Source organism: Solanum stenotomum, chromosome 7 (assembly GCF_019186545.1).
Source record: "Solanum stenotomum isolate F172 chromosome 7, ASM1918654v1, whole genome shotgun sequence".
NCBI classification, from domain to species: domain Eukaryota; kingdom Viridiplantae; phylum Streptophyta; class Magnoliopsida; order Solanales; family Solanaceae; genus Solanum; species Solanum stenotomum.
In genome coordinates this window covers 33537811-33556804 of record NC_064288.1, presented here as the reverse complement: position 1 = coordinate 33556804, position 18994 = coordinate 33537811, and the positions used below count along the sequence as shown (strand labels likewise).

Here is an 18994-nt window from a genome sequence, read left to right as displayed (position 1 = left end):
TTCTCACCCAATGATTGTTGGGTAAATTTTTGGAATCTATAAGTAGCCCAAAGGAGAGAGAAAATAGAGACATTTTGGAAGAATGTTTTTGTAATTAGAGATTTTTTGTAGCTTTTTTCATTGAGAGTTTTGTATGAGACTCCTTACCTTCTGAAAAACATCTTTAGTTTTGGGGTTTTAAACTTCATTCATGAAATTACCAATGGGAAGTTGAAATCAAAGTGAGTGTTGATTATAATTTGTTTATTTTATCACATCTATGGTTGCTATCATGATAGGTATCATTTCTCTACTTTTTATGATATGTGGTTAAAACCCCAATTCTAGGAGGGTAGTTATGGGGTTGGTTATTGATTAAATATAGTGAATATTGTGTTTTCTCTGTTTTATTGTTGTACATTCATGAATTTAGGCTAATTAGAATAGGGTTAAGATTGCAAACTTAATGTTATTCTGGATATCTGACTGATGCTCGAAAGAGATCAATTGGAGTGGGTAATTACTTTAATTCATGCAATTTAAGATTTGCTTGCCCAAATCTGCTCGAAAGAGTTTTTTCGTTAGGTAATGGGTTGATTTTTTATTCACATTGATGAGACCAAAAAGAGATTCTATGAATTGGTACTATGAGATCAAAAAAATATTAGTGTCATTAAAGATGACCCAGCCTATCCATAATTAGTCAACACTATTAAACAACACAACTACCTCTATGTGACATCGATGCATATACCTGCACCACTAGATTACTTCTTTATTGGTTGAATTTATGAATTTTAGTTTATTTGTGACACTAAGTATTTCAAACTATTTTAGTATATTTGGTGGAATCCTCAACCCACTTTCCCTAAAGTACTACAATCAGTAGGTCAATATTCTTAATTTCCTAGTTGACTTCTTATCATTAAAACATTCCTTCTGAGATTCAACTCTAACCCTTTGTTGGGTATTTTTATTCACAAAGACCACTTACTCTTCTAATTATTCTTAGGGTAATTTGGGCTTAGAATTCAATTAGTGAAATTTGTCGGTAAACTTTTTGAGTGGTAGTAGATTGTTGTCTTGTGTGATTTGTTGCCTATTCTTAGGTATAAACATGAGTGATAATGGTAGTAACGACGCTAGTCACTATAGGAAAAATGATCAGACGGGTGACTTGAATGACGTTCACATAAATGTCATTGCAACCAATGGAGCTATCCAGTTACCACCTCCAACATGGAAGGCGATGTTCTATGTAATTGGAACAATGCTACAACTGCTCCAAATGAGAGGATTGTTTGGCCATTTAGCTCATGTGGATCCTCATGAACACCTTTGAAATGTTGTAGATATTTGTGGTACATTCGTCTTCAAGAACATCTCGCAAGAATCTATTCAGCTGATATTATTCCCATTCTCCTTGACAGGGGAAGCTACTAGATTTTTGACTGGGTTGACGAATAATTCTATCACTTCTTAGGAGGAAGTAACTGTAGCTTTTCTAGAGAGTTTCTTTCCTCCCTCAATAATATAAAGCTTAGGGAAAACTTTCATAACTTTAAAAGATTTGGGAGGTGAACTTCTTTATTTTAAATGGTTGTGGTTCAAAAATTTCTTCTAAAATTTCCAACCCAGTTTTTCAGACAATTAGCTGCTGCAATACTTTTATTGTAGCCTTGAATAAGTCAACAACAGTTTTGTTGATCAACAAATTCAAGGTGAGTTGTTGCCACAATTATTCGATGTCCCAACATAGTTGCTAGATAATATAACTAAAGTAAACCAAGCATGGCATATTAGAGATGATGAAATATCCTCTCATTAATGGGGCATGATTAAGGAACAAATGGTAAAGGATCATGAGGGCGATGAAAACATTACTAAAATGATGACCAAACTTGACTTCTTATCCAAACATGTAAAAGGAGGTTGATTGAAAATCATAAATGCAGTATGAACAAGTAGTGGGAACTTCCTAGTATATGCAATGTTTTAGGCATTGTACAACAAAGAGGTGAATTACTTGGGAAATCAATTGCAGAGGTTCTTATCCTAACTACTGAAGATCGGGTGGGAACCAAGGTTGGAAGAAGGATCGACATTTTGGTTTGAGAAATTGGAGAGATTGAGATTGAAATTGGAGAGATAGAGAAGCTAAAAAAGGCAGGTATGGTCCATCTCATGATTACCTGAAACTAAAGGAACCAGTTCAACCAGAGGGAAATTGAATCAATGATATATCAATAATCTTCAACAAGGTTTAAGGGTCTGACAAAGTGTTGAAGCATTTGAAAAATGACTTCTCCACTTCCCATTCAGTATGAATAAATCAGATGGAAACCCAAATGTGTCAGCTCTCCACCTATCTAAACTTAAGGCAAAAAGGGACGCTACCCAGTGACACCAACCCAAATCCCAAAAATGACAAGTTATTAAAAACTATGTCGTGCCACAATGTTAAATATGAAGCTTCCTGGGAGGCAACCCAAGTATATTTTATTACTTTCAATAATGGGTATTCTGAGTGTAGGATGAAATAAAGTCGAAGAGTGGAAAAAGGATGCAGAAGGCCAATGGAAGAAAAAGCTCAGTGATGCACCAAAACATTAGGTAGACATCTTCATGTTCGCCTTTTGAGCAAAAAGTTTTCAAAAATGTTATTGTCAACTTCGGTGATCAGGGACCAAATCAATGATTCACTCAATCAGAGTAGGCAAACTACATCAGGTCTGCCGAATTGATCATTAGGTTTAACAATTGTTTAGTCATCATCAATGAGCTAAAGATCCTTCGAAAATTCACCAAATGCATTCAGTGACATTAGTTGCACCTCTCTAATGAGTGGTAGATTTGCACTCATTTGAGGTCTATTTAGCTTAATAATTAGTGTCTTTAATGCCTAATTTTTTCCTTTTCTGATAAATGTTGATGACTTACAGCTATGAAGGCAAATGGACAAGGAAAGGATTGATGTTTGAAAGAATGGCCAATAATGCAAAATAAGTGCAAACTATACATTGTTGATCACCTAAAAGGAAGGGAGAATTTCTAATTGAGCACGACCTTGCCTAAAATGATTGCGTATATGTCACAAACTAAACTCGAGGGGCATAACTGCCACTAGATTCCAAAACATAGGCCTAAGCCGACCATTCTAAAGCACTTGCTAATGGTGTATGGCAGCCACACATAGTCAATTCAACAAACTAGTATATCTTGGCTTGAAAATAAGCCCTCAATCGGCAAGGCCCCTATCAACAACTCTACAAAGAAATACCTACTCCCAACAGTTTATATAAAACAATAACAACCTAGCACATAAGCTTGTTTCGGTCGTCAAGGCCACCATGGTATCTAGGAGGTATAAACGCTTTATGGACCGTCAAAGGCACCATGATCTATATACAGAAGTTAAAAATAGGTATGATTAAACAATATGTCAAGCAACTATCAACAATCAACCAACAAGAAGGAAAGGCCATTATGGCCAATAACATGACCATAAAATCCAACATACTAGTTTGCAAGTCTCTACGAATACAATATTTGATTAGGAAAGGTCCCCTGCCTACAAAAAGTCTTTAGAAAGCAAAACAAGCAAACCTTTGGGACCATAGAAACCCTAGAACAAGGAGTGAACCATTCTTCTGGATCGGCGGTTGTCTTACTCGACAGGTTTGTCTAGTCGTCACTCAAGACCTGCATGCATAAATGTAGAGCCCCTAGATAAGGGACGTCAGTAAAAAATAATGTAATAAGCATGTAGTAAACTGAAAGCTAAAACTAGATTATAAGTGTTGAATTAAAAGGGCAAGGCTGAAACAGAAGAATAATACCTTATCTCCCTATAACAATAAATCATAAGCACATAACAAGCTATAACATGACCTGGCCGCCATACGCCTGACAACTACAAACAACACACAATCCCTATAGTTCTAATAGGCACAAATAGTCGCTAAAAACCCTTATTAGCCTCCCTACTTGTATCCCAATAACAATCTGATCTGAACCGTCTGAATGTACATATGCCATGAATCAACACAAATCTAAGGCTCTGTGTACAATACATATTTTCTTCCCTTTAGGTAAAGCTTACCCTGCCCGTAGGCACAATCTTGGAAAGGTAATATGTTATCCTATAGAGGTAAGGAGGTGCTGATTAACAATGTTCTTCAAAGGATCCCTATACATGTTTTATGTGTAATAGTACCCCTTAAATGTGTCATTAGGGAACGTCATGATATCTTTGCCTAATTATTTTTGGGAAATAAGGACTCTAGCAAGAGCAAGCATTGGGCTTCTTGGGATAATGTATGACTCCCAAAGATAGAACGAGGTTTAGGGTTCAGGTCATTATTTGATGTTTCACATGCCATGTATGAAACCTTTGGTTGAGATTCAGGACTCAATGATCTTTGTGGTCCAATTTCTTTTGGAACAAATAATGCAAAACACAAATTCCAACTCTTGTGCAGTGGAACGGTGGTTCTCAGGTATGGAAACACATGCTCAGTATGAGAGAGATAGTAGAAAAGAAGCTATGGTGGGAACCTAAAGAAGGTACATCTAGTTATTTGTATGATGATTGGACCAAGCTTGGTCCATTATTTCTTCAACAATCAGAAGTATAAAGTCGTCGTCCCTTGACGGACATTGATACTTTTTTGAGTGAAAATGGTTGGGATTATGACACTATGAATGATCTTTTACCTCCTGATGTCGTTGAAACTGTGAGGCTTTATATGGTTCATGTGAGGCAATCTAATCAAGTGGATAAACCTTGGTGGCTACAAACTAGTTCTCGTAAATTTACTGTGAAGAGTACCTGGGAAATTATAAGAAACACGGTTGCACATGAAGATGCTTCTAAACATATTTGGGTGAAAGGCTTACCTTTCAAGATCAGTTTCTTTGTTTGGAGAGTTTGGACTGCTAATGTTCCTATCATAACAGGCATGGCTACTTGGAATCCTAATATTTCTCAATGTTGTACTTGTTGCTCAGATCCTGCTAGAGAAACTATTGAATACCTTTTCTTACAAGGTGAATTGGCCTCTAGTGTGTGGAGGTACTACACTCGGGCAGCAGGGATCATAGGCCCTCTAATACAGGTGAAGCATACTTTAAAAAAATGGTGGGATACTCATGGGAATGAGAGACTAAAAGAGGTGTATCAGGCCATTTCGATTCCCATATTATGGGTTCTCTAGAAGAGGAGAAACAAAGTATTACATGGAGGCTCTTACTCTAGAGGCAAGATCATCTCGGAAATTAATTCTCACATTCATAAGTTTGTCAAATTAAGTTTAATTAGGTTATGAATAGTCCACAAACTTGGCCTCAGTTTGTTCAACTTGATAACTATAGGCCAAGTTTCTGTCACACAATTGTCCGATGGTCTCCTCCTCCTGCTGGATGGTTAAAATGTAACACTGATGGGGATTCAAAGGGTAATCCTTGTCCTAGTTCAGCTTCTTTCTGTGTGAGAGATCATAATGGTAATCTAGTAGGGGCTAAGGGTGTGAAGTTGACTGATTCTTCTAACTTGGTGGCTGAGGCAATTGCTATTAGAAAGGGTCTGCTATACTGTTTAGATAAACATTTTCATTAGATAATTATTGAGACTGATTCTTTGTTGATGGTTAATATTCTTAATGGAGAGTGGGATTCACCCCAAGGTGTGACAATGGAGGTCAACTCCATTAATAGAATCAGAAATACTATTTTAGTAAGAGTACAACACTCCTTCGGGGAGGGAAATACTCTTGCTGATTTTTTTGCTAACCTAGTTTTTGTTTATGCAGGTACTTATGAGTTCAATTCTTTTCAGGAAGTCCCAACAATAAATTTTGACAAATGTAACAAGTTTCTGAGTTCTTATTAGATTCTCACAAGTCACAAATATCAAATAATAGTCAGTTATACAAGTATCTGATAAGAGGCACATGAGTTCACAATTGAAGCATAATTATAGAAAACTTTTAAAGTGTGAAGCTATTTCCATTGGTTAACAGTATCATGCACCTGGTGAGAGCATAGAGGTGTCTAAAGTGGTACAAAACCAGGACTAGAAATTTGTTAGTGGTGTATTCGATTGTTGATAGCTCCTATTTGTATCCTCAACATATCCAATTTCTCCAAAAGGTTTTGCAGGCACATAAATCATATAAGCAAAAATGAGTTAGTTGTCTGATTCAAAGGTCTAAAATTTAGATGGTGGTATTAATATCTTTATGGGATTCAACCCATAAAAGATTAGACTAGAGAAAAAGAACTCTAATTTAATGCTTATCAAGTTTTACCTAAAGCATTTTACTGCAGCACAAAAATTAAAAATGACACCCAAGAGGTTCTTTTCTAAGATTGAGGAGTGATCTCCATAGATTCTGATCTCCAGATTGGCGAAAAACTTGAAGTTCTCTGGATCTGCAAACTAATTTAGCTCAAGATGAGTAAAACATTACAGACTTACCTTGGAGAAAGCTGGTAGCAGGTGAAATGGAGGAGATACGACATTGGGAAGTTGATTTCGACCTCTCCGGCGGTTGTTGGTCGGAGCTCTTCATGTGAAATCTTGGAGAAGATGACTTTCCATATTCCTTGGTTACCTAATGTAATTTTGTTTTTTGTTTTTTTCACAATTTTGTTTGCTTTGCTTTGCTGCATTTACTTGTGTTTTAATAAAAGAGGCTTACATGCCTCACTTTTAAATCAAAAAAAAAAATCTACCTAGCCTGTAGGCTCGGTCTAGTGGGCCTAAAGTATCGGTCTATCGGGCCCGAAGGCTCGAGCTACCGTCCCAAAGGCTTTGTCTATCTGGCCCGTAGGCTCGCTATATGAGTCAATTTGTACGCCCAAGAAACCTACAATGTCAATATAAGATGAGATTAAAACAAGCTCATAGGTATCAGCTAGACGATTAAACATAACAACAATGACAAATAATCATAATTAATCAAAACACAATCATAACATGCTTTTCTAGGCCACAAAACAAGGAGTAGAGTGTCGCCGATAGAGATTACATCATATGGTCGTAGCCAGCTCAATAGGATAAAGATATAAGAAAAATAATGATAATACACCGGCCATAACAATCTTAGACCATTAGCATCATGCCTGAAGAGAAATAATAGCCTCAACATACCTTTCAACGAAAGCCCAAAAGGTGTCTCTATGATACTTGTCCAACAAAAGTAATGTTTGAACTAAAAAATCAACATGGTTGTATGAAAAAAACCATATGTAATTAATAAAGCTCTAATGCCACACCCGTGACAAGTAACGCCTCGGATTAGAGAAAGGCCTAAAAATGGGTAATGGGAAAGAACTCACACGTCAACACCTGGACCATGGATCCTTCATGGAGCCCTAGACAGGTTATGAAGGGTACCAGGGTTCGTGTGCTGACCCGCTGCAAGTCTTCGAGGATATGTTGGACAGGGACCCCTCCAACGAGGGAATTAATGGCATGTGGAGAGGCAGACGGATTGTTATGACGCCCATGTGGTGGAGGCACATCCTACCCCATAAAGTTAGCCTCCTCCCACGAACCCCTAGATGGGTCGTGAAGAGGAAAACGACCCATTAAGGTGGTTGTGAAGGGTCAAGGAAGTAGGGGGCACTCTTCCTAGCCCACTGGTCAAGGACCATGGCTGCCACAACGGCTCGTAAGGTCCTTGACTGCTTATGAAGGCCACCATCTCGTGGTTGAGTCAGCTTAAGTCAAGGGCTTTTTATTCTTTTTCTAATTATTCTATCCTAACACTATGTCATTTTCCCATTCCAAAGAAGCCTATATAAGTGTTTTCAAACCCAAATTTCCTTAATTGAAATCATTCTCTCAATTTCCTAAAATAAGGACAAGTCTTTTTCTCCAAAATATTTCTCGCTCTAGAAAGCTTGAAGAAAAAGGAGTCAACCTAGGGTTTCAAATCAAACATTCAATTCCACCATTGAAGACAAGCTCTTGGCATTGAGGTATGATAGTTTTCATCCACGGATCCCTTTCCTCCATAGAGATCCCAAATTCTCCAATTTAAAAAGTTAGAATTTCCCAATTGAGTTAGGGTTTTCTTCCATGTCATGGGTTCCTTTAAATATTGATTTATTTGATTGTTTTATGATGGATCAAACATGAATTGAGATGATTACATGATTTTATGATCAATTCTCATGAACCCTTGTCTAACCCATGTTTTCTAGATATTGATGATTGAAAAAGGGTTTTGAACTATGAGAGGTAATTATGGATTTATGTATGCTCTTATGAGATTGATGAGATATGATGTAGATTTTGTTGAGAGTAAAGGCATATGTGTTGATAGACATTAGCTTGTGGATCCACATAAGCTAGAAGTTCAAGGTCTTACCTTAGCAAGTAGGACACCCCCTTTTTGGTGTGGGGCAAATACCGAATTCCGTGTTGATAGCTCACATGGTCTTATATGTCTGTAAAAGATAAATCTCCCACAATAATGAACTAAGGTAACTTCAAGAAGTATCTCACACGTGTTCTAAGATGATATTGTTTGCATTGACCATGTTTTATGACTCATGTCTTCTAAACCCTTTATGTATCATGTGTTTAGTTTGGTTATTGTATCCCATGAAGATACCTCTTTTAAGTATGTTTTCAAATGTTTTGTGTTTGGCCATCATACTTGGTACATGTTTTGTACTAACGCATAATCTTCCCAACATTTCTCCCAAATTAGGATCCGACCTTATAGATTCACACTTCCATGGCTAGGGATCTCATATATGAAAATTGAAGATTGGTGAGTCCTCACAGTCCGAGGACCGATCTTTGGTTTCCCTTATGTCTTTACTTTCAGTTTTCGTACTTGATTTACGGGCTGCGTCCCGATCAATCATATGTACTAGATGACTTTGAGACAATGTGTACACTTCCACTTTACTCAATAAAACTTTTATATATTGAAACTGTCATTTGAATCATTTAATTCTATTATCTTGTATGATGAATGGTAAGTGGCTAGTATGAGGCCTCTCGGGGTCTTATATGCCATGTTACTCCTAGGAGCTACTTTGGGTCGTGACAAACTTGGTAATCAAAGCACAAGGCTCATAAAGGTCCTAGGAAGTGTCATAAGCCACGTCGAGTAGAATCTTGTTCATGAGTGTGAAGCGCGCCACATTTATGAATAAGAGGCAACAACATGTTTAGCAAACTCCACTTTTCTCATTACTCTAAAGTCGTGCTATAGAGTTTAACTCTATAATGTCTCTCTCATAATACCTCTCTGATGCTCTATAGGATATGGCCACTTGAAGGGCATATTTTAGAAGGAATGTGGGAGATAATATCAATCAAGAGGCTCCTCCTCAAGTTCCTCAAGTTCCGGTGGACCCTTTGGCCGAGAAAATGACCAATCCGGAGTTTAGGGTTGCTTTCGCTCAAGCCATGACAACTCAAGCCAGCAGGGAGGTTGTGGCTCCCGAGAACTCAAATGTAGATACGATGGCATCTAGAGTGAGCGACTTCACTTGAATGAATCCTCCATAGTTTTATGGATCTAAGTTTGAGAAGGTCCCTCAAGTAGTCATCGATAACATTTACAAGGTGTTGATGCTAATGGGAGTGACACCGGAGGAAAAAGCAAAATTGGCCGATTATCAACTTAAGAGTGTTGCTCAAATATTGTTCAACCAATGGAAAGAAGGGAGAACAACTGATGCGGGTCCTATGGATTGGGAAAAGTTCAATGTTGCTTTCCTTGATAGATTTTTTCCCGTTGAGATGAAAGAGGAAAAGTTGTCTGAATTCATCAACCTTTGTCAATGAAATATGAATGTGAAGAAATATGCTTAGAAGTTCACACAATTATCTCGATATGCTCCAACTATGGTTGCCAATCCTAGGGCAAGGATGAGTAAGTTCGTTACGGGTGTGTCCGAGATGGTGGTTAAGGAATGTCGTACCGTTATGCTTATCTATGAAATAGACATTTCTCATCTTATGGTTCATGGCAAACAAATCGAAGAGGAGAAACTTAAGGAAGGGTCTAAAGAGGAAAAAAGGGCTAAGACCGGTGATGGTAAATTCTCACACGCGAAGTCCAGTGGACATGGTATTCCTAAGTTCTGACAAAGGTTTACCGGCCATGGTTTATCCAATGCTTCTCCTAAGTTCAACAAAGATAAGGTGTCTAACCCTAAGCCTCAAGGAGGAAATGGTAGAGGATTTTCATTGCCTACTTGTGTTAGGTGTGGAAGAAAGCATAAGGGTAAATGCTTAGCTGGCACGAATGGTTGCTTTGGTTGTGGAAAGAGTGGTAATAAGATGAGGGATTGCCTAATGCTTGTCGCTAAAGAGAGAGAAAGTAAACAAGCTCCGTCTAGTGGTGTGGGTTCTAGTGCCACAAAGCAAAACTTATTATATGCACTTCAGACTAGTGGTGAAGAAGAGGGTTGATAACACTCAACTACACTTCATTCGATTCTGTGTAGGCGGTCGAAAACAAATATAAACCCAACGAAGAGTTGGGGTAGAACCCGCATGGAGAGATACAGTAGATAATTCGATTACGAAGTGAAAGGAGTGTTTTAATTGCTTGTAGAAGTTGAAACTTTCAAAGCAATTAAGGTAAATGACAGGGGTTTGACAATTAATGTCAATTAGAGGGATTAGAGTGGACAATTAACAACTACGAACACACGGGGTAATCAAGTAGAGAGGGATCCTTGGGAGGAGTGTGATCGATTGAACGCCAATTTCACTATATGGGTGATTATTATTTACTAAAAGTTGTTGAATATGTGTGGGTAGGCTACGCTTTAGGTGTAATAGACATTTCTTAATCAACTATTACGAATCAAGCGAGTTCTCTCGAACCTCGACAAGCATAACACAAATTAAAAGCCCAATACCTCAATTAATCTACTCTTTCAAGCTAAATTGGTAGGATTGAATTTAGACCCACTTTCTCAAGCTAAGTATACAATAACCCAATAACTACAATCATCAATTAATAGTTTTAACTCTAAAACCACTTTCTCAAACAAGCTTATAATGTTAAGCTAGAATTGTATATGCAATTACAATTCATCAATTAAAACTCAACTATTAATTGAACCTACTTCAAATTAAAAATCAAATCAGTAAATACTAAGACCCATAAGCTAATTGATGCATTCAATCACATAATCACACTCCCAAGAATGGGGTTTTAGCCATACATAATAAAGAGCAAGAAATAGTTACCAACTATGTTTTCCATCAGTTGGGGTAAAAAGTCACAAGTCTTCAAAATGTTTGAATTGAATTCAATATTAAATAAACCCTAAATCTCTACTGAAAAACTCAAAAAACAGTATTAGGGATCAAAAACCCAAAAATAGACATTATCGGAACTCTCTAAATCTTTAGAACACTGGAACTCTCTTTTTAAAATCGCATTTATACTCTTCCATATTTTAAATTTTGGAGCCACTCGAAAGAGTAAGTTGAGCTTTGCCAACTAAGCCGGCGACTCGCCGAGTGCTCCTTTCCATCACCTTCTTGTCTTCCCTTTTGTGACTTTAGACAATCAAAACATCCATCGTGGATCCAATTGATGCTTCACCAAATTATCCTTTCTATCACCAAGTTAGCTTTGTTCATGGGCTGGCGTGATGGAACTTTTGGCGAGCTGAAGAGACACTCGGTGACTCGCCGAGTGGCTTTGGCAAGCATCAGACTTTATTTTCTTCAGTATTTCACTCATTTTTGCTGGTAATGTCCTTGCCTTGATCTTTTGACTTCATTGCTACAAAATTAGCATTTAAACATCAGTTTAGATCATAGAATAGGCATTGAGGATAGTAAAACTTTAGATATTAAGACTTAACTGAGTCAAAATCCCTGACTCATCAAGGGTTCTCCTGGTGTGGTTATCGGTAGGTTAAAAGTATTCCAACTTAATGTTTGTGCTTTACTTGACCCTGGTTCTACCTTGTCTTTTGCGACACCATAGGTGGCTATGAGGTTTGATATTCTTTAGGATGCTTTGTTAGATCATTTTTCTGTCTCTACTCTTGTTGGTGTTTCTATTGTGGCTAAGAGGGTCCTATAGAAAGTTTCTCGTCTCCTTATCCCATAGAGTAATGACCGGGTTCCATCGTTATAAAGAAGCCAACGGGGAAAAAATTTGGGTCGAAAAACTTTTTCGTAGTATTTAAATTCTCCCAATCTTGTCTAGATTTGGATGAAATTGGAGTCATTACGGTGTAAGGAAATATGGTAATAATCAGTTGATTTATTTATGATTATGATTAAATGGGTGGATAGATAACTCGTTAAGGAATCCATATGACTTTACGGAATTGAATTCAGGCGAGTAGAACTCTCGGAATCGAACTTAGCGTAAATGGTATTCCTTGAACATCGTTGGGTAGAGGTGTGTTGTGAAATGGGGATTTTGGAATTCTTTAAATAGCTCACTGGTTCGTGCAAGCCGCTTTGGCGGGGGTTTTGGCCTCTCTGGCGGGGACACTAAAGCAGGATGAGGGTCGCTATGGCGGGTTCGACGCGACTTAAAGTCGTAAATAAACCTTTAAACGACCTTTTTTAGCACTTTTCAATTTTTAGAGCTAAGGAACGAACCCCAAGCAACTCCTACTCATTTTTCACCATTCTTGAGGCTAAAGGTAAGCTTTTTACTCCCCGTATCAGTTTTTCGATCCGTAGAATGAAATAGAATGGGTGAATATTTATGGGGGAGGGTTTTGTTATAGATTCTATGGTGGAAACAACCCTAATTTGGATAATTGAAATCATGGGTTTGATCTAGGGTTCATAAAATTGTTAGTAATTCGGGTAATTAGTGGTTGTTTGTTGATTCCCATATTATATTAATTGTTTGTAGACCAAGAACAAGCGGATCGAATTTGGAATGAGCAAGATCAAGTATCTTAGGGTTTCAAGCTTGTTTCGAGGTAGGTGATTATTGTGATTCTATGATTGTCTGATGTATGTTTGTTCTTGGTTCATTATGATACATGTATGTATATGACTATTGCATTATTGATCACACTTGTTGTAAATGAGATAGATAAATGATGGTTACCATGAAATCATGACTTAATTGTATTATCTTGAGGATATACTTGTGATTGTGATTATGGTGTGTTGAGTGGATCGGTTACCACGTTCCGACATAACTAACTTGGATAGGTTGCCACGTTCCGGCATAACTATGGGACCAGTTACCACGTTCCGACATAATTATTGGATCGGGTACCACATTCCGATATGCTAACTATTTGGGTTTGGGTTCCATGAGAGGACCAATGATTTTCTCTAATTGTGTATATTGAGAAATGTTAAGTTGTTCGTTGTTAGTAAATGTTCATAATATTGTATATGTTCGATATATGCATGTGATTATATTGTTGTGATGACTTATGTATGTTGCACTTAGTGGGATAGTTGTGTGATCCTACCAGTACACTGTGGTTGTGTACTGATACTACACTTGCTCTTATTTTTGTTGAGTACAGGGCATCTTCAAGCGGCTACTGACATACCTCGCTTAGGAGATCAGTGATCATTCGAATTCAAGGGTGAGTCAATTCTTCCGGGCTGCCATGGGTTCTCTTTCGTCTATGTCCACCATTTTCGGACTTAGACTATGTTCTAGTTAGCTGATTAGTTCATAAGTTTGAGTTGTATCCCTTCTTGTTTAGACTTGCTGAACTTTAGATGTTTTTGGTACATTGACTTTCAGGTTCTAGGTTAATTTCTTCCGCATTGTTAGTTGTTAGATATTTGTTGAAGTTTATGGGAACTTCAGTTTTTAGCTATTTAACTTGCTTCCGTAACTTCAATGCCTTGGTTTTTGGTTTAGTTGCTTGGTTTGGGTTATAGTAGTGGTTCTCCCACCGGAGGGTTTGTGTGGGTGCCAATCAGGACGGTCTGGGTCGTGACATAGAGTCACTCATATTTACCTTGTAGAGCTTGATATGCTAGATTTTGATGTTATCCTTGGTATGGATTGGTTACATGCATGTTGTTGACATCCAATTTCGATCGACCTATAACACTTTTGGAAATGCTATTCGATTAAATACATATTTTTAAAACATATTTCGAGTTTACAATTTTAATCGATTTTGTCTAAAAAAATTTATATATTTTATTATGCATAATATATAAAAACTCGTTGTAATCATTAATTAAATTATTTTTATTTTTATTATTATTATATTTATCAATAGTTAAACTCGAAATAATTACTTTACTTAAATGTATTTAAAATTTAGATGTGTGTAATTTATATGAAAATATTTAAATATGTAGTATTTTATTAATCGGATAGCATTTCCTTGATCTTCCCTTAAGTCATTTAAATCTTATCCTATTCTATTCCAATTTAATTAATTCGTAGCCTATCCTATTCAATTTCGTTTCAATTGTAACCACCTTTTCATCTCAATTCTAGCCAATTTTATTTCAAATTTAGTCATTCCAAATCTAACCAATTTCATATCAAATTCAAGAATTCTATTTCCAACAAATCCCAACTGTCCATCCTTTAAATTAAATCCTAGATTAAATCCTATAGCCGCTCATCTAAACTGATCCAATGGTCAAGATATAATCCCTCATCTCTTTCCTATTTTAACTACCAAAAGATGAAAACCCTAAAATCATTTCATTCTTCCTCCTCCTCTCCTCGACCCGCCGCTCCTCCTCTCTCTTCTCGTTGTTTGCCATCTCTGGCGAGAACAAGAGGAGACATTTCTCTCCTCTCCGCCTCTATTCCTCTCCTTCCCATCTCTGCATGGCAAACAACAACAAGTTGTCGTGAAACCTCCAGCAGCCGGCGAGAGAAGTAGCTAGCAGCAAGCTCCGGCCAGCAGCTGCGAACGATAACATCCAGCAACCAGCGAGCAGCCGAGAACCACCAGTCATCGGTCATCCTCTTCTCCTTCCGCTGCCTCCCTCTCTTTTCTTTTACATTCTCCTTTTATCCTCCAGCAGTTGTCGGTGAGGGTGAGCCACTAGCGAGTACAACCTCCGCTCCTCTCTTCTCCGGTGAGGGTGAGGAAGATAGCAACAAAAGCACGACCAGCAGCTAACAACGAAACCATACCCGGAAGAGGCTTGGGTCGGTAGCAAAGTTTAAGGATTCGATTTTCTAAAGACGGTCTTTACAGATCCGTCCGGGTACATTTTCTTTCAGAATAGTATCTTCTCTTTTAGCAATTTCATTCTTATTCTTATTTGCAATGTGACTTTGATTTTCTGATATGGATGTTCTATGCATGCTGAGATTATGTAGAAGTCAATTTAGTCTTAAAATTGAAATATTAGTTGGGGTTTTCAAATTTTATGAACTATGTTTTGATACTTGGTTGAATATAGTCACTGGTTGCTCCTTCTTGCTTAGTCGATTCATACTTTGATGGCATCATTTACTTTGAGTATGTCGTGTGAAAATATTCTCTTGTATTTCTAGCATTGTCATGGCTGCAGATTTCTTGACTAAATTTGGTAATATTGGGTGCGAAATTACTGATTGTCTTCATTTCGATTACTTAACTTAATCGTTGTTGAAAGAGCTTATTTTACTATTGTTGATTGCACTTTCGTTTGCTATCTTTGAATTGCACTAATTGATTTTACTCACTTATTCATGATTGTTAGTATAATTGGTGATTTAAATTTTCCTTTTCCAATTATTACCATTGTTCTCCTCTTGGAAAAAAAATAAAATAAGGATTCCCTTGTCTGGCACACTTTAATAATGCTTCTATTAATTGTAGAACCCGTGAAGTCAAGTTTCAGTTTGCAAATGAACCTATCCTCGAGTTGAAAGGGAGAAATTTTATGCCTAAAGGCCAGTTTATCTCTTGTCTTAGAGCTAGATAGATGATTTCGAAGGGTTGCATTTAGCATCTAGTTAAGGTGAGGGATATAGATTCTAAGACCCCCACTCTTGAGTCGGTCCCCGTTGTAAATGAGTTTGCGAAAGTGTTTCCTTATTATTTGCCCAGTATTCCATTCGAAAGGGAAATAGACTTCGGTATTGACCTTTTCCCAGATGCGCAACCTATTTCTATTCCTCCTTATCATATGGCTTCGACATAACATAAGGAATAAAAGGAACAATTGAAAGATTTGTTGGATAAGGGTTTCATCCGACCAAGTATCTCTCTATGTGGTGCTGCAGTTTTGTTTGTTAGAAAGAAGGATGGTTCGCTTTGTGTGTGTATTGACTACTAGCAATCGAACAAGGTTACCATTAAGAATAAGTATCCTCTCCCAAGGTTGGCCTATACCTCTAACCCCTTCCGAATATTAGAAGTTTCTTGGGTTATCTGATTACAATAAAAGGTTTGTTGGGTTGTTCTCTTTGATTGCTTCTCCATTAACGACATTGACTAAAATGAAGGTTAAGTTCATATGGTCCGAAACGTGTGAAAAGAGTTTTCAAGAATTGAAAGATAGACGTACTTCCACTCTAGTGTTTACATTACCGAAAGGGACAAATGGTTTTGTTGTTTATTCTGATGTCTCAAGGATTTGGTTTGGGCATGTCCTTACGCAAAATAGGAAAGTTATTTTCTATGCTTCAAGGCAACTTAAGATTCATAAGAAGAACTATCCTACCCATGACCTTGAACTAGCAGCGGTTTTGTTTGCCCTAAATATTTGGAGGCATTACTTGTATGGTGTTGTAAGACCTCGGATTCGATAAAGGGCGAAATAGAGAGTTTTTGGAATTTTTTGGTGCCATTCTACGAAGGCAAGCCACGGCTCGTGGACTGAGCCACGAACCGTGGGTCTTATCCATGGATTGGCCACCAAACAAGGCTACGAGGACCACAAACCACGGCCTGGACCAACAGACCTTTTTTGGGTCCATGGTCCGTGGATTGAGGTCCATGGGTCATGGAAAAGTAACGACCCGAGAGCACCCCCTAGCTGTTACATGCGTATTCGACCTCTCGAAGGTCTTATACAGGACTTAGCATTCATTCATCACATTGATCATAAGAAAATCACTAAGAATTTAAAACTTTTATTCAATAGAACCATAAGACTTCAAGAGCCATCAACATTTGAAAACATCAATACGCAAGCGGAACTACTAAGTCTCTTTAGCCAATCTTAGACAAGAACTTAAAACATACTAAGGGACACGGCCCCTTTACAAATGAAATGAAACTTAAGTGTCTATTACAATGACTAAGAAACTTCTAAACATAGTCCTCGAATCTTGAGGACATACCAAAGACTTGGGAGAGTGAAGCAATCCAAGCAACTCCACAGCACAATCTCCTCCTAGTTACCACAACCTACACTTGTAGTAAAATAGAAGAAAGGGATTAGTACAACACACGTACTAAGTATGAGAATATGCAAAACATGCTAAAAAGGATATTTGTGAGGAAGTTATGCTTTCATGCCATTTTGATAAAATCTCATGAACATCAACATAATAGGCACCTTACAAGTCACAACCAACAATACAAAGTCATTTGCTTCACAATACCTCATAAACATACATAAACCATTTACCTTTACCTTCTTGCCTTAGACCTCCACCTTAAGTAACCCTTAAGCAATACCTTTGTGCAATGTATGGGCAACGTCCCATACCATCACCCACACTAAGGCACCACCTTAAAGTCACACAAAGTGCACTTACCATGCATACCTCAACCTTCACAAATTAATCACATAAGACATATAAGCAGATAACCCAACAAGTCACTTCATAAAACTAGAACACTCCTCAAATGTCATCCCAAGACTCACCAAAGTAAGACATGGTGAGGTAGCCCATACTACCTCTCCATACCACACCCAAGTGATACTTAAGGCTACACAAGACAAGCTCCATTCACATCTCAACATAAATCATTCTTTCAACCTAATGTATTTAGACAACTTCATTCACTAATGACATAAGATCATCACATACATTCAATTCAACATAAGCACTTACATTCACATTAGCATGCTCAAGGACCAACACTTTCATTAATTAGCCAAAAGAGACTCATTCATTCATTAATGTGGGGGAAGAGCCTTAACCGACATAGACCATGGAGCTTGACATGGAATCCCGGTAATACCCTTACCGGATGAGGGATCCCTACTTGCCTAAGGTAGGGTCATTCTTTTAGCCTTTACGTGGTAGAGACCACTAGCTAGTCCAATGTGGGCACATAGTTAAGGGATAGAAGGATTGCTTCTAAGTACTCTCATCTCAACTCACGAAGGAGCACCCATCTTAAGGGCTACTACTAAATACTCACATCTCAACTAACGAAGGAGTATCCACCCATCTTCATATCCTCTCGGTGCTAGACATTACTCCCCCACGGAGTTAGGACATTCATTTCATTCATTCATTTAGGGATAAGGATTGCTACTAAGTACTTTCATCTCAACTCACGAAGGAGTGCCCATCCTAGCCCAACATTCATTCATTTAGGGATAAAGATTTCTACTAAGTATTCTCATCTCAACTTACGAAGGAATACCCATCCTAACTCTCATTCATTCATTTAGGAAGATCCTGGATTCAAAGATGAGAAAATCGAAAACCTTTCATTTAGGAACCCCATTCATTTAAAAGAGTACTTTATGAGACTATCCTTACAATAGACCCAACGTTCATTCATTAGCATTAACTCCCATTCTTTCATTCATTCACACATTCTTTCATTCTTTTCATTCATTCTTCACTAGGTGTGAGAGTAGGTAAACATAGTCTATCCTAGCCTCACCTTCATTATAAGTCATTCAAAGAAGACAACAACCAAGCATAACACATAAAGTCTCTTACACAAGGTCACCTTTCATGCTCTTAGACCATACACAAATTCACATCATATCACATTACCTTCACATAATCAACATTACTCAAAAACAACAATCGTCCAACTTTGCCTACAAGGCCATGATCACAACATGCTTATAAAGTAAGCACCTCCCCACTTTCAAAGGGATCAAACCTCACAACTCTAACATCTACTACATATATATATA

The 18994-nt window shown here is 37.7% G+C and overlaps 2 protein-coding genes across 2 annotated transcripts in view; both read left to right on the top strand.

Moving 5' to 3' along the window:
- Window positions 1-18994, top strand: part of LOC125870224 (uncharacterized) — a 1100495-nt gene that overhangs the window by 23754 nt on the left and 1057747 nt on the right. The gene's annotated exons all lie outside the window — the stretch shown is intronic.
- On the top strand, window positions 9908-10423 carry LOC125869830 (uncharacterized). Its single transcript, XM_049550255.1, has 2 exons — window positions 9908-10089; window positions 10216-10423. Exons 1-2 carry the CDS (start codon window positions 9908-9910, stop codon window positions 10421-10423), a joined length of 390 nt encoding a protein of 129 aa, XP_049406212.1.